Source organism: Rhipicephalus microplus, unplaced genomic scaffold (genome assembly GCF_043290135.1).
Source record: "Rhipicephalus microplus isolate Deutch F79 unplaced genomic scaffold, USDA_Rmic scaffold_42, whole genome shotgun sequence".
Taxonomy (NCBI): domain Eukaryota; kingdom Metazoa; phylum Arthropoda; class Arachnida; order Ixodida; family Ixodidae; genus Rhipicephalus; species Rhipicephalus microplus.
The window spans coordinates 2,018,146-2,032,817 of record NW_027464615.1 but is presented as its reverse complement, the minus strand read 5'-3'; the positions used below and the strand labels follow the sequence as shown (position 1 = coordinate 2,032,817).

Here is a 14,672-nt window from a genome sequence, read left to right as displayed (position 1 = left end):
GGCTGCACAAAATGCATATCATGACGCAAGAAACACAGCTTTTTGGTAGAAAGAGCAATTGACTCTTTTGAAACCCATGGGTAAACTATTCATTATTTACTGCGCCTCTGTGATCTCACGGGTCAACTGATTTCCACTCCGCTCGCTAGTCAACACTGATTGTAAGTCAGGTAACATGTGGTCATTAGAGTGCAAGATCGGTAGTGTATATTTAAACGCCCCCTAATCTCAGAAACATTGTAACAATGTTACTACAAGCTATTAATAATGCATGGTCCCCCTTGGCTAACATATGATCTACCACAAGTCAAAGGCATATTATAAAGTGCATCTTTTGTGCAGCCAACAAATGAGCTTTTATGCTTCTTATTTCGCTTCCTCATTCTGGGCGCACAAGTGCTAATTAGTGTGCACAATGACCGCAGTTTACCTGGCGCAGAAAAAAAAACTACTAAAACACTTGCACGTTCATTGATCAAATCAAATCGAATCAAGTTTGATTATTGCATAATAAGATGCAAAAAAACAGAAGGAGGTCCCGTAGTGCACACTGAATTATGACCTCCTATGAAATGTAACCATAAATATTTGATTAGCAACAACAGTGGGAAAATAAGAGAATACAAGGTTGAAAAATAAAATACCGATAGAATTAAATGACGATGCTCTCAGCAAATATATGCAATTAAATATATGAGCTGTAAAATATATTTATATATATATACCTATATGAATAGCATGACATGAAAAGGAAATTATCTTCGAACATTGGACAAAACCATGCATGCACAGAATAACTGCGATTTCACTATTATAAGGCGGCGAAATGGTTCTTAGAGGTGCAGTGTGGATGAAGAGGCCTTCAACAACGCTAAAAATACATGCGAGGGATATACCCGCTCCTGATGTGAAGTACCTGCTTATTGAAACTGTAACACACGAGGTCAGCGAAAGACCTATGCAATAATGAACTAGACAGATATAACTTTGCGATTGCCTTTTTACCAGCTTCGAGTGTACTGAGCCATACGGTAGTCAAGCTTTATTAGCAAGTGGCTCAAATTTCTAACTAGCTGGTCACATAACACTATAGTATCAAGGAAGCGTAAGTTTTTTAGCTGGTAACTCAGAGTGAGGTGCCAAGACGAAAAAAAAAAGCTGAGCTCATTAGATACATGCATGTCTAAACCACCAGACGCGCCATCAAGAAATATCTCCCACATAGGCGAACATCATTGTGAAGGTGACCAAGAAGGTTTCAGTCCAGCTCAGCTAAAAATAGATCCCTTGGGACATTGCGGCAGCCATTGCGTATCCCTTCTTCGTGTATGTATGGCTGACCTTCCCACCTACTAACCGTAGACGAAATGTAAAATTGCAGCAATTCTGAGAAGGCACAGCATGACGCGCCAGTCGCATTCATGAAAGCAACACTTCCGGACCAACGGATAATTTTGTACGCAGTATCAATACGCGATTAAGTTACTGATTTTGGTAAAAACATATTAATAGACTTATGCCACGAGCCGTTTTCAGAAAATTTGTTAGAATGTCACGAGGCGGAAGTTTGCGATCCTATTCATCCGGTCACTCGACTTCCGAGCTTCTAACTGGCAGACTAGCGTCGCAGAAGAAGATAAGGGCGAGACAGCCTTTCGCACTCCACCAGGCCCCTATGAATCGATTCACGTGCCGTTTGGGCTAGGAACGGCCCCTAGCACGTTTTAGTGTGCAATGGGTTCTTTATTAGGCTCACTGAAATACCAAGTCTGCGAGGTGTGTTTATATGCCGTCCTCTTCGGTGGTACTGTTGAGGACGAAAACCTTCGCACTTCAAACAATGCGCAACTCGGACTCTACAAGGTAGGGTACCACTTGAACCAAGACAAAGCTAGCGCACTTTCGACGTAATAATTCTACCAAAAATATACAGCAGCTCCAGCAGCTGTTTTGACTGACGCCGCAGCAGTACCGTGATAGCCCACACCTAGAAATTGCTATGACTTTTTCATGTAGAGTAACACAAAATTGGTGAGACATGCCAAAGTACTGTGCTGCTTTACATCAGCGCGGAAAACTCCTGCCTGCATTTAGTTGAAACCAGGTTTTTTGAGCAAGTTCAGTAACATCTACAGGCAGGTTATCGACAGAATTTATGGTCAAATGTTTGCAGAAAGCTGGTTGAGAAAATGAGAAATAGTGCCACAGATGATTGCAACTCAGCAAAAAAGACACAGCAGAATAAATTTGCTTTTTTTTCATTTGTGCATTGTTTCACCTATCACCTCAAACAGGTTGAACATGTCTAATTGTTAATTTCTGCAAAGAAGCTTTCCGCTTTATTCGCCAGAGTACGCTGACGTGTGACGAATCGGCAAGATGCGCAGCAGATGTATGCAGCATGAATCATGTGCACATTCATGCTTGTTCTATATCTAATGTCATATAACATGTCAATACTCCTTTCTTGCAAGCGTGTCTGCACAGGCCACGCGGCACGCTCTATAAACGTAAGACTCGGAGAACGTTCTAGTTTTCCAGGAAATGTGGGCGCGCACCACTTTTTAGTGACGCTTGGGTGTTGTTTCTTCATAAAAATCGAAGTGTGCGTGAACATCCTTACAGGGCGCACACACAGAAATCATCCGAATCTTCTGTCAGCGTTCCCTTCATGGCGCTCTACTAAAAAAAACATTGTTGAGACCTTGTTCTTGTATAATACGGAAGTAAAACGTGTCACACAGGGAGTACAACGTTCATTGTGCTGTGTTTCGCCATGAGCGCGAAGGAGTAATTGCTTTAAGCGGAAAGGAATGCATGTTACAACAAATTTCAGTGTCATGCGAAAGTGAGCAAGCAGCTGAACAACAAGCGCAGAAGTGTACACAAGATGGGCGTGAACCAATGTCTAACCTAATAATAACGTAGCACGTAAAAACTGAGACAAAGTAGAAGCGAAGGGGCAAAGAGGAGTGCTAACTTCCAACAAAATGTTATTTCGTAGAGCGCACCTGTATGTACTCACGAAAACCGAGAAAGACACTAAAGTTTTGAAACACATAGACAAAACAAAAATGTTTTGTCTGTTTTGTAAGCTCTTCGAAATAAAATTTTTTTGCAAGTTAGCGCTCCTCTTTGCACCTTCGCTCCTCTTTGCTTCTTCACTTGTCCTGTGTGTCAGTTTTTACGCGCTACGTTATTATTTGTCCTATATTAGGAACACGCCAAACTACATACCCTTCTAAATGTCACACATTGACTACTTCGTGTGCGAGCCGAGCGCTTCTTTTTAAACGTGGCCACAGCAGTGAGCGACGAGATCTTCATGCTTGTATGTTAACTTGTATGTTAACGGCACAGAGATCCCCGTGGTCTACAGTATCCGTGTCCTTGGACTAAGGATTCAGGCGAACCGTAAGAATTCTGAAACTCTTGCTAGGTTGGAAGCCAGTTCTAATCAGACATGTCGTCTCATCAGACGAATAGCAAACAGGCATGCTGGGATGAAGGAGACGAACCTTCTTAGATTAGTGCAGACATTCATAATAAGTAGGATAGTGTACGTGGCACCTTATTTAAAATTAAACCAAGCGGAGCGGGGCAAACTCGACACCATTATCAGAAAAAGTGTTAAAGTCGCGCTCGGACTTCCCCCAAACACGTCAACTGACAGAATTATGAAGTTGGGGGTATCTAACACGCTCCATGAGCTAATTGAGGCTACTGTGACTGCGCAACATCTAAGAGTACTCGGATCTAAACGGGGAGAGCAATATTAAAGAGATTGGGCTCTGAGCCCACGCGTGAGCAGGTGCGTTCAAAAGACACACCGATAGAGATCAGGGACAGGATAAAGATACCTCCGCTACCCCGAAATATGAACCCTACCTTTCACGAAGGCAGGCTTAAAGCCAGGGCAGAGGCATTACAATCCAGGTACACCAGTCGACAGGACGTCGCGTATACAGACGCTGCGGAATATGAAAGCAAAGCGGCACACACGGCAGTGGCGGTCAGGGAAGATGGTGGCCTGATTGCGTGCTGCACAGTCCTTGGTGTCGAGACTGTAGAGGCCGAAGAAGTGGCCATAGGTTTGGCCATAAGCCAAAAGGGGATCAGGGTGGTCATCAGCGATTCCAAAAACGCTGTGAGAAATTATGAATCGGGAAGGGTGACGGAGACTGCCGTCCGTATATTAAACATGGTAGGAGTACACAAAGAGCAGGTTCTGCTTGTCTGGGCTCCAGCTCATCAAGGACTTAGAGGGAACGAGGAGGTTCATTCCGTCGCCCGAGGTCTCACCTACCGGTGGACCCCTAGAACCTCCCAAGTTACCGAACAAAGAAGCGAGTATTATGAAGTCTTGGTAGTCTTGGCTGCGACAGCGTTTATTTGATGAAAGACCTCGCAAAACGAACGGGCAGAGCCAGCACACAGACGAATGACGGCGACCTTGATAAAACGCCCCGGTGTACAAATCCCGTTCACGCACATTGTTCCGACGCTCATCTTGCTGGCGCTTTCGGCAGAAACGAGATATGTGGCCGTGATAGCCACAGTAGTAGCATACAGGGCGAGACGAGCGCCACGGTGGGGAATAGAAGGCATTCGGGGCACCTGGAGACAGCGCGGTCAGGTGGGCCGAAGGGTCAGGGGGCACGGAATGGTAGTTCAGCGGGGTAGCGGCAGCAACTGACGCGTAGGATGGACGCGGCAATGTCGCGTGGGCGTCGCTGGGAGGAACGGCAGCAACCTAAGGGTACGTGGCTATAGGGTGAGAAGCAGGTGGCTGTACGGGCGCATAGCCAGTCAGGGATGTAAGTTCCTCCCTGATGATGTCACGTAAGGGCATTCCCGAAGGCTGTGTAGGTCGCGGTGTAGGAGGTGTGAAGCCCATGGACCGCAATTCTTCGCGTATAATGTCCCGGATGAGGTCACGCAGATGGCCATCTGACGTGGAGTGGTGGTCGCCGATGTCTGATTGAAGGCGAACGGAGTCAAGCGCATCAAGGCGCTGGCATGTCGCCACGACATCAGCGATGGTAGCTGGGTTTTGCACAGCGAGGGCATTAAAGGCAACAGGCTCAATGCCTTTCCATATGTGGCGCACTTTGTCCGATTCCGGCATGGATTGATTGACACGCCGGCAGAGTGCGAGGACATCCTCGATGTATGAAGTATACGATTCACCAGGAAGTTGTCGGCGAGTATCGAGTGTCCTCTTCGCGACGGTGGATCGAATGTCTGGTGTCCCAAAGACGTGCCGCAGCTGCTGCTGGAAGATAGCCCAGTCGGGTAAGTCAACGACGTGGTTAAAATACCATGTCTTCTCGACTCCGACCAGATAAAAAGGCACGTAACACAGTTTGGCGGCCTCGTCCCACCTATTAGCGGCACTTACGCGGTCGTAGTCATCAAGCCAGTCTTCTACGTCTTCTCCCCGAAGACCAGCGAAGAGCGGGGGTTCCCGCTGATATCCGTGTATGTAAGTAGGAGGGGCAGCTTGCGGCGGTGCGTGGTTGATGACATCAGTGCCGGCAGGCTCGGTCTGGGACATGCTGCCTGACTGTGGGCGCAAGCAGCGGCCTGAACGAAGCTCCAGGGGGTATAGCGGGCTGCGGGAGGTCAGAGGACCGAAAATCCACCTCCACCACGTATGAAGTCTTGGTAGTCTTGGCTGCGACAGCGTTTATTTGAGGAAAGACCTCGCAAAACGAATGGGCAGAGCCAGCACACAGACGATGACGATGATGATGACCTAGAGTGGCAATGAGGGCAAAGAGACAAGTGGATGATGGTGATTGTGATTATGCAGGGATGAGGATGATGTAAGTTACAAATGCGCACAGTATATGCGCACATACCATGAAATCGTCGCACACTACAGGCTGAATCGGCAAGTATACCCGAGAGCGGACAACTCTGTAAGTAAGGAAAACGAGGTTTTGGGGCGGAAATTACAGACCGGGGTTTTTCCAAACCCCACACTTTACAGCAAGTGGCACCCAGCAGTTTTCCAGTCCCAGTGTAAATTTTGTGATGAGGTAGCGAACTTGGTCCACATGGTGTGGACAGCTCCAAGTCAAAACGATGGTTCTCACACTGTAGAATCTTGGGAGGCCCTGATCTGCAGCCCAGATCCCAACGTCCAGTGCGACATCATCAGTCAAGCCCTTGCTGCTGCCGCGTCCCAAGGGATTCCGGCCGACAGCTAGGGGCGACGGGCCATGCCTGAACAATTGACTGACTTTTTATTAGAGTTTTCTCTCTCTCTCTCTCATGCTTTATTTCATCGTTGTAACCTCGAAGCAAACTTGCGGAGGAAGCACAAGAGGTACCAAGCACCCAAACTTTGAGATAAGTGCATGCGCGTGCGTGTGTGACCACGCCATGTGGAGGCGCACGTGCATCGTATCGCGTTGAATGATGACCTTTAGATCGCGCCTAATGCACCTTCTCGCACCATCTCACTACGGATGACGAAAACACACTGAAGTTTCTGAGCCCTGCAGACCATGAACGCTACATGATGTAGATATAGAGCTCATCTCAAACGAGCTGGACAGCCCACGCTTTGTGGCCATCTCGTTTGTGCCGCGCGCTGAGGAGCGAGAGCTTGTTGAAACGACACCCCACGACAAAACGTTTAGATGCGACGCATCTAATGAGCCAGCTTGATCGGGTGGCGTCCGCGCTCAACGGTACATGAGTTTCCCCTTACCTCCCTCCTCGCCTACGCTGCCCCTCTCCCACTTCACAACATCGAAGAACGCAACGTCTGCTAGCAACATTGCTGCTAGCCTACGCTTGCTTCTTTCTCTCTCCTCTAGGCATCCCTCACTGCGGCGTATGCAGTCCCGATGCCCAAGCGCGTCCCCTCGCCCTCTCTTTCCTCTTCTTCGCTCCCTCTGTCGTCCAGCAACGACGACGCAGTGAGCGTCTGCTAGCAAGTTTCTTGATTGAAAAAACGAACTTCTCACGCTTCAGAGCCAATAAATGTACACCTACCTATATGCAGTAGATATTTACTTCCATGGTAGTGCCGGTGGAAGACTTCTTCTGTGCATTGTTGAACAATGAAAATTCGCAGTGTATGCGTTAAGTAAAAGCGGACGGCGGGTTTCTGCCTCCAATCGGAGCATTTTGTCTTTCATTACCCATTAGATAGTGACTAGCATGTTCCAGTAGGAAAAACTAGCCTATTACTGTGGGCTTCGCGACTACCAAGGTATCTCTCCTGCACAACGCCGCGATGAGCGCCAGCGCCAGCGCCACCACCAGTGCAAGCGTCAGCATCCAGTCCTTAGCATCTACACATGGTTCACTTTAGCCGGAGATGGCATAAGTTGTTTTTTTCTCGTCATTTTAAAAGACAGCAGTCTTTCTTAATAAACTTGAACACAAAAATTTTGGTCTGTCCTTCTCTCTGCCAAAGGAAATGGCTGAAGTACGACCACATTCCCACATCTGAGGCATAATATCAACACGTAAATATTCTGTGGTGTGTTTATTTACACTAGAAAAAGTCCACATAAGCACGTACCGTTTATTACGCTTAATTATATTGTTGTAACGTTTAAAAAGTTGTAACGTTGACTACGCTTCGCTGGCAATGCGATTATATGCCCGAAAAGGTGAGTTTCCTACCCATTCGTAAAGAAATACGGTGCTGCCTTCTGCCTTCATATCTACAAAAAACGGCCTCCAAGATTGCGCATGCACGCTCCGCACTCGCTCTTCTTTTGTTTTCTTTTGCGTTTTCGGATAATACAGCCAGATGGCGATCGTGTGTCACGCAGTGCCTCCAGAATGGCATTCACTGATTTTCTCGCGAAAAGATGAAATAAATGGCTTATTCTGTTAACTCTCTCCAGACGGAAGACCATCGTCTTTCGACAACATTTGCTATAGAAAATGCAGATACGGTGCCATTTCTTGGCGATAGCAATTATATGGACACTCTCGGCTGTATTTTGCCGCCGGCGTCGGCATCACTCACCGTATATGTATACGTATCTATATACATCAAAACGCAAGAAAGATTGCGGCGAAAGACTCCGGCACGCGGAATCAAACGTGAGACCCCTGAGACATGAGTGTGAGGCGTTAACCACTGAGCCACCGAGTACCTCGTCCTTTAACGTTGAAACGGCAAGCCATTGATATCTACGACTTATCGCTGGAGACGCACATCTCGGAGGAGGGGGGGGAGAGATATTGTGTTTTAGCATTACTAAGAAGATGGCGCAACGAGCACGCGTCGTCACGATGTGGCGACGTGCGCTCTCATTTCCCACGCGTACTTTGCCGCACGGAGAGGAGTGACCTGGACTCTCACTCATGCGCCCTTATCTCGAAGTGGGCAGGATCGTACTTATTGCTGGCCTTCGGATTTCGTTTTAGTAACCGGAGACGCAAATGTCCCTGTATTTGTTGCACAGTCTTCATTTGCGCAAAGGGCGCGCTTTTCCGATAGCAGTGAAGTAACAACTGAGACGTTTATTCACGTTCATCTCTACCTGTGAGTACGTTTCGTGCATCATTTGTGCGTGAGAAATGTGGTACACGATTTGATATGCTTTCCATTCTGTGCATGACAATCTGATTTCTCGCTGTCACATTCATTGCTTCGCCTTTGCGGGGAAGCTGTGACTTTTCTCTTTGCGATTTCTTTATATATATATATATATATATATATATATATATATATATATATATATATATATATATATATATATATATATATATATTTTGAGACTCGCCAATAGGAGGTGCACTTTATGTGCAGTTCAGTACGTGTACCCTGTTCCTGGCGGGTATTTTTTCAATTCACGAAGATCCTTGGGGCATTGGCCGGATCATACTTATTGCTGTTCTTGAGATTCCGTTGTAGTATCCAGGGGCAAAAAGGTCCCTGTATTTGTTGCACAGTCTTCGTTTGCGCAAAGGACACTGGTCCATCCACCACCAACTTCGAAGCACAATTTAGGCCAGCGGGAATCTCACGTGCCACTAAGTGGTAGTGTGTACTAAGTTCTTAAGAAACTTCAAAAGCTTTCGGCTTCTCTAAAGTTCGGCTTTGAAGTGGCTAGGGGATGCTTAGGCCACGTGTTCTCAGCCCCAACTGTTGTAAATAGCTTGTCGACTTCTTCCCTGCTGTAGTAAACCCAATTTTTTATGTGGAGTTAAAATTTTTAATTAGGTTTTTTTGGTGGGGGGGGCGGCCGTAGTTGGCTTCTTTGGACAGCCTTAAGATACTGCACTAATGCGAATGTTTAGCGTAAGCATGACCGCACAGAAAACCTAGTGCGTGCATTGAGATGGTTACGCGCTACTTTCGAATTGCTTACCTTTGTTGTGTAATTAAGTTTTTCAATTATATAACACATAATTCCACTCAAATTCTCTGAATTTCTAAAAAGGCTACGCGTGTAATCCCTTTCTTGTTCTGGCGAATGTTTCATCCTGCATTCGCTACAACTAAAACCGTCGCAAACTTCTCTGATGAGGAGCTGTAGCATTCAGGGAAGCTGATTATGCAACCATGCCCCTTCTGAGTGCTACCATGGTGAAGCGGGTGGTGCAACTGACATCTAAAAACGTCAACATATTTAAGGGGCTACGGATGGTGTTGTTCTTCACAGTGGTATATATAATTAGCAATCTTTATTACTAGGCACGCCAAACATAAGTAGAGTGGCGACTCTTTTAGCTAAATTTGAAGAAAACAGACGACGTTTGGCTACCTTTCGCTCGTGGCTTGGTGAATTTTACTTGAAATTCACCAAACGACGACCCTAGATTGCGAAGAAGAGGAAAATGAATATGTGAGAAGCTAAAGTGTCGCATGGTTTTCTATAGTTTAGCAAGGGGTGCGAAAAAAGACTATATTAAGAGGGAAAGAAGAGGGCTATTTCCACCAGCTCCTTTGCTTCATCGGTCTGCCCACCACTAATAGGCAGCTTACTCAAATTTTTGTAGTTAGAGCTTGTTCCCATGAAACGAAAAATTGAGAGCAGTAATAGCGCTCGCTGCGAGCAGTGCCGTCCATTGTCAATAGTCAGATCTTTCACGAAACGTTTGTTTTGTGCAATAGTGGTGGATGATTTTCGTGTTATCGTTATTACTAACGTTAGATTTGAAAAACTCTCTGATACTTTCGTCAGGCCTCAAATCGCAGCCGAATAGACTGATTGATGAGACCCGCTCAAGTTTGTCCAACAACTTCTGTGCTTGTCATTCCCCTACCGGAGAAAGTGAATAGGCACACGCAGCAGCTTCTGTGCTTGCCTTTTTCGCCAAATTACGAAGTGTGCGTAGCACACGAAACGCCTTTTGCTTTGCCATATTCCCCTTAGAGAGACTGGTCACAGTGAGGTGACATCGTTCTTAGTGCTATCAAAGTGTTGTAAACAAGAAGGGGATGATTTCACTCTTAAAACTCTATACTGATTTTAAAAATATTTGGACAAAAGGAGATGGCAAGCATGTTTTTCTGAAGTGTTCTGAATAAGATAAAAAAAGTTTTCTGCGTTGGATAACACTGCGTGGTCTGAGTTCATACGTGCTGAGAAAATAAATACCTGTACGAAGCATTCGAAAAACCCAAACATCAATCCTACTTGTCAACTGCAATGATCAATCCACTTACACTTTCATACACAGCCGCGTCCTGTATGTGTCAGACTTGCAACAGAAAACACCAGAGTGCATTCAACTTCAATTTTTCTACAAACAATAAAACAATTACTAAGCCATACACCAGCAGTCTGACACGTGGCCCGCAAACCACATGCGGCCCACTGGCCTTTCACTTGCACCTCACGACCCCGACATGACAGCCATCGCCCCATTCTTTTGTGACTTCATGACTGTTGGTGGCATTGTGAAAGATGAAGCCTTTTGACGTTTTTGCCATAGTTGTTGATGACGTCCGCAACAAATATGCCATAAAAGTCTTGGTGGACGCTACCATAAACAGTTTCGTGTAAAAACATTCAGAGTGGTTTCGTAGTACGTAGTGTTAAACAAATTAGAATCACATTATGAAACTAGCGGCACGACGCTTCATTTCTTTCCTAGTTATCTGGAAGATTGTGCATTGTGTTTATTCGCATTTCCTGAGAATAACACACGGAATCGCATGAGAGCCATGCTAGCTACTATGTTGTTGCTAATCACCAGCTCTGGACCAGTGAGCACGCAGCTGGCGATTAGCAACAACATAGTACCTAGCTGGCAGAGAGCTGGTGCTGATGTGCACCGCAGCATTATATATTAATTACCCAGCACGCGTTCTTCCACGTGCAACAATAACGAAAGCTGACGATACCGCTTTGATTTTGCGAGGTTAATCTCTGCACTATAAATGAGCAAATAAAGGCTGAGTTAGCACAGGTGTGCGCAAGCTTGGCTCGCAATCATCTGGAATTAAACAGTCAAAAGCATTTATCTCGCATCCATAAAATTTAACGATATATATATATATATATATATATATATATATATATATATATATATATATATATATATATATATATATATATATATATATATATATATATATATATATATATATATATATATATATGGTGGGGTGAAATTTCTACCAGGGTGGATCCGGTAGAAAATGCGGTAGAAAAAGAGGTCGACAAACGTGCGAAAAACGCTAGTTTTACTAACGTTTCGGCAGGTGGGCCTGCCTTCGCCGGAGTGAATGGTTACACATGGCACACAGGGCACATATATAAGCTGCTTCTTTGCGCATCACATGGGTAAGTCATTATCAGTAGTTTAAGAAACAAGATTATATATCACCAAAGGTACGTGGCTATAGTGCATATACAGATGAAAACGCGTATCATTATACAATAGTGAATTTGCACGTATTAGATACCCTACAAGTTGTGTGGGTTGGCCCCGCCGCGGTGGTCTAGTGGCTAAGGTACTCGGCTGCTGACCCGCAGGTCGCGGGATCAAATCCCGGCTGCGGCGGCTGCATTTCTGATGGAGGCGGCAAATATTGTAGGCCCGTGTGCTCCGATTTGGGCGCACGTTAAAGAACCCCAGGTGGTCAAAATTTCCGGAGCCTTCCACTACGGCGTCTCTCATAATCATATGGTGGTTTTGGGACGTTAAACCCCACAAATCAATCAATCAGTTGTGTGGAATGAAACAGGTCAGCAAAATAACAGACTGCGCACGCAGTAGCTCACTTGGTCATACGTTCTGCGGGATAAGCACAGCCTAAAACATTCAGTAAGCCTTTAAAAAGAAAAAGAAGTTTACTGAGATAAACAAAATCACAAAGCAGGCAGAGCAAAATGAATGCGAGTAAAATGGTGAAGCGACAAAGGCCACCTACATTATGTAGGTAATATTTGACAATAGGCCAATATCGTGCGAAGAATATACACTTGTCAGTAAAACAAAAAGCGATTTACTAAGGCAGTATGCAAGTAAGCGTACCCGGGCTCTCGTTCATGCCGGCAGATAGAGTTTTGAATTTATGAATTAAAAATGACCCTTTACTTCGCGTTCATGGTGTGATTTAAAACCCGATTCCAGTACTGTAGCTATCATGTTACTGAATGAAGGACCTGCCTCGGTGACATGCCTTGAAATTGGTAAGTTAGGAAGGGCATGCACATGAGCTTTATGATTATTGAAACGGTATCGAAAAGCAGTTTCAGTATGACCTATGTATTGTACATGACAGATTGAGCATTCTAGCAAATATACATTTGCGGTATCACAAGTGAAACTGCCCTTAATTTTGAACTTGAAGTTCGTCGCAGTACTGGCTGCCAGTGTTGTTGTGGTCATGTGTGCACACACTTTACAGCGGGGCTTTTTACAAGGACGGCAACCAAGCGTCTGGTCGTTATTGCTCTGTCTGGTTTTAGAGGAAGGTAATAAATCTCGCAAATTTTCGCCTCGTCTGTACACAACACGTAGTGGTTCTAGAAACGCTTTTGCAAGGTGTTCGCTCTGCATAAGTATGTTCTGGTGTTTACGGAAAATAGATGTGACGTTAGGTGCCGATGCGTTATGGGTTAAAACCAGGTTAACCTCTGAATGACTTTTAGGATTTTTCTTGGGGATGCAGAGTGCTGTACGGTCTTGTGCGTCGGCACGCCTTACTGCGTCATCGACTAACTTGGGCGGATATTCCTGTTTAAGAAGTGCAGTGCGTAGCTGGTTACAGTTATTATCAAAGTCAGATTGTTCAGACCAAATTCGCTTAAAGCGAATATATATATAATTGCTCTAAGCTATACATATACATATATATATATATATATATATACATATATATTTATATACATACATATATATATATATATATATATATACATATATATTTATATACATACATATATATATATATATATATATATATATATATATTCGTTTTAGTTAGGATGCACGTTCCGCTGATTGTGCACAAATTTTGCAACTATCCCTACTTTGTGTATTTTTAGACTGTATTCATTTAGGCGCTCTTTATTGCTTTGCTACTAGGTTGGAATACTCCAGTACTTCTGTGGTGGTTGTCATCTGTATTCAATTAGATCAACTGTAAATTTGAAGCTACCATGTCAATGATTTTGTATTGTATATAGATATATAGGCGGAATAACTCAAACTCTACTCCGGGACTTGTAATAAAATACTCGTGTGGTATACTCCACCAGTAACTATAGCCACCCAAGATTATTGGCCATATACTTTAGTAAAACTTTTTTGTAGCATGTTGTTGGAATCAACACTACTTGTTGGGTGTATTCACGTGAAGTGCTGGATGGCGAGTAATTCACCATAGAGAGAGCGACTCGCCTTTTTGTTTTGTTTTTTCCAATGACAATTAGTGACGACTGATGTGCCTAATGCATGAGCCACTCTGTCTTATACGGTTATATACGACATTGTTTTTGTGTGAACAGATACGCACAGAGTTTTTGTTGGAATACATTAGGCAGCTGGGGTAAAATGGCCATTTCTTGACACAGAGCTACCATGTATTGTTCACAACAACATTTATTATTGTTCACGTAGGCCCTTCTGTATCCTTACCACTGTTATAACACGTTCTTTAAACGATACGTCATTTCAGTATAGCACTCAGTTCAAAACACCAAGAGCCCCTTGCATGACTTGCTGAAAACAACGTTCCTGTTTTATATAACTACAAATTGTTTCGCAGAGATCTTATGTGAAACGTATTGGAAATAGCCTGCATTTCGAATGTTGTATTGCATTCAGACTGCAACAATTACACAAAAACTTGCCTTTGAGATGTCTTCATACTGTTTTGTATAAGAGTGCCCAGAATGCACAAGTGTGAAAAGTAGGAACATAAAAGTACCACGAATACGCATAGCGGCGATAAATGGGGTTTCACTGTGTACAACGTAATAGTCTTGACCAAAGCTCCAGATGCTTCAAATCGGAGTATTCATGCACTATGTAAAGACAAATGTTTATATAGTGAACGAAAAATAACATGTACCCTGAGAAAGAATAAAAGGGGACTTGTAAAGGCTCGTTCTTGTTACTTGGCCTTGGCCTCGGTTGATTCCTATAAGGTTATATAGCAACAAACCACTTTAAAACATGAATAAACTTTCGAAGTTCACAATAAAGAAGTCTTAATACCACTCACGGCAGGG

General features: G+C 44.4%; 1 protein-coding gene across 1 annotated transcript in view; it reads right to left on the bottom strand.

Moving 5' to 3' along the window:
- Positions 1 to 14,440, bottom strand: part of LOC142787044 (uncharacterized) — an 88,495-nt gene extending 74,055 nt beyond the window's left edge. The window contains exon 1 of the mRNA XM_075884675.1: positions 14,292 to 14,440. Within this exon, the coding sequence (XP_075740790.1) occupies positions 14,292 to 14,381 (90 nt within the window). The 5' untranslated portion in view covers positions 14,382 to 14,440. The remainder of the gene's footprint in view (positions 1 to 14,291) is intronic.
- Positions 14,441 to 14,672: the final 232 nt, after the last annotated feature.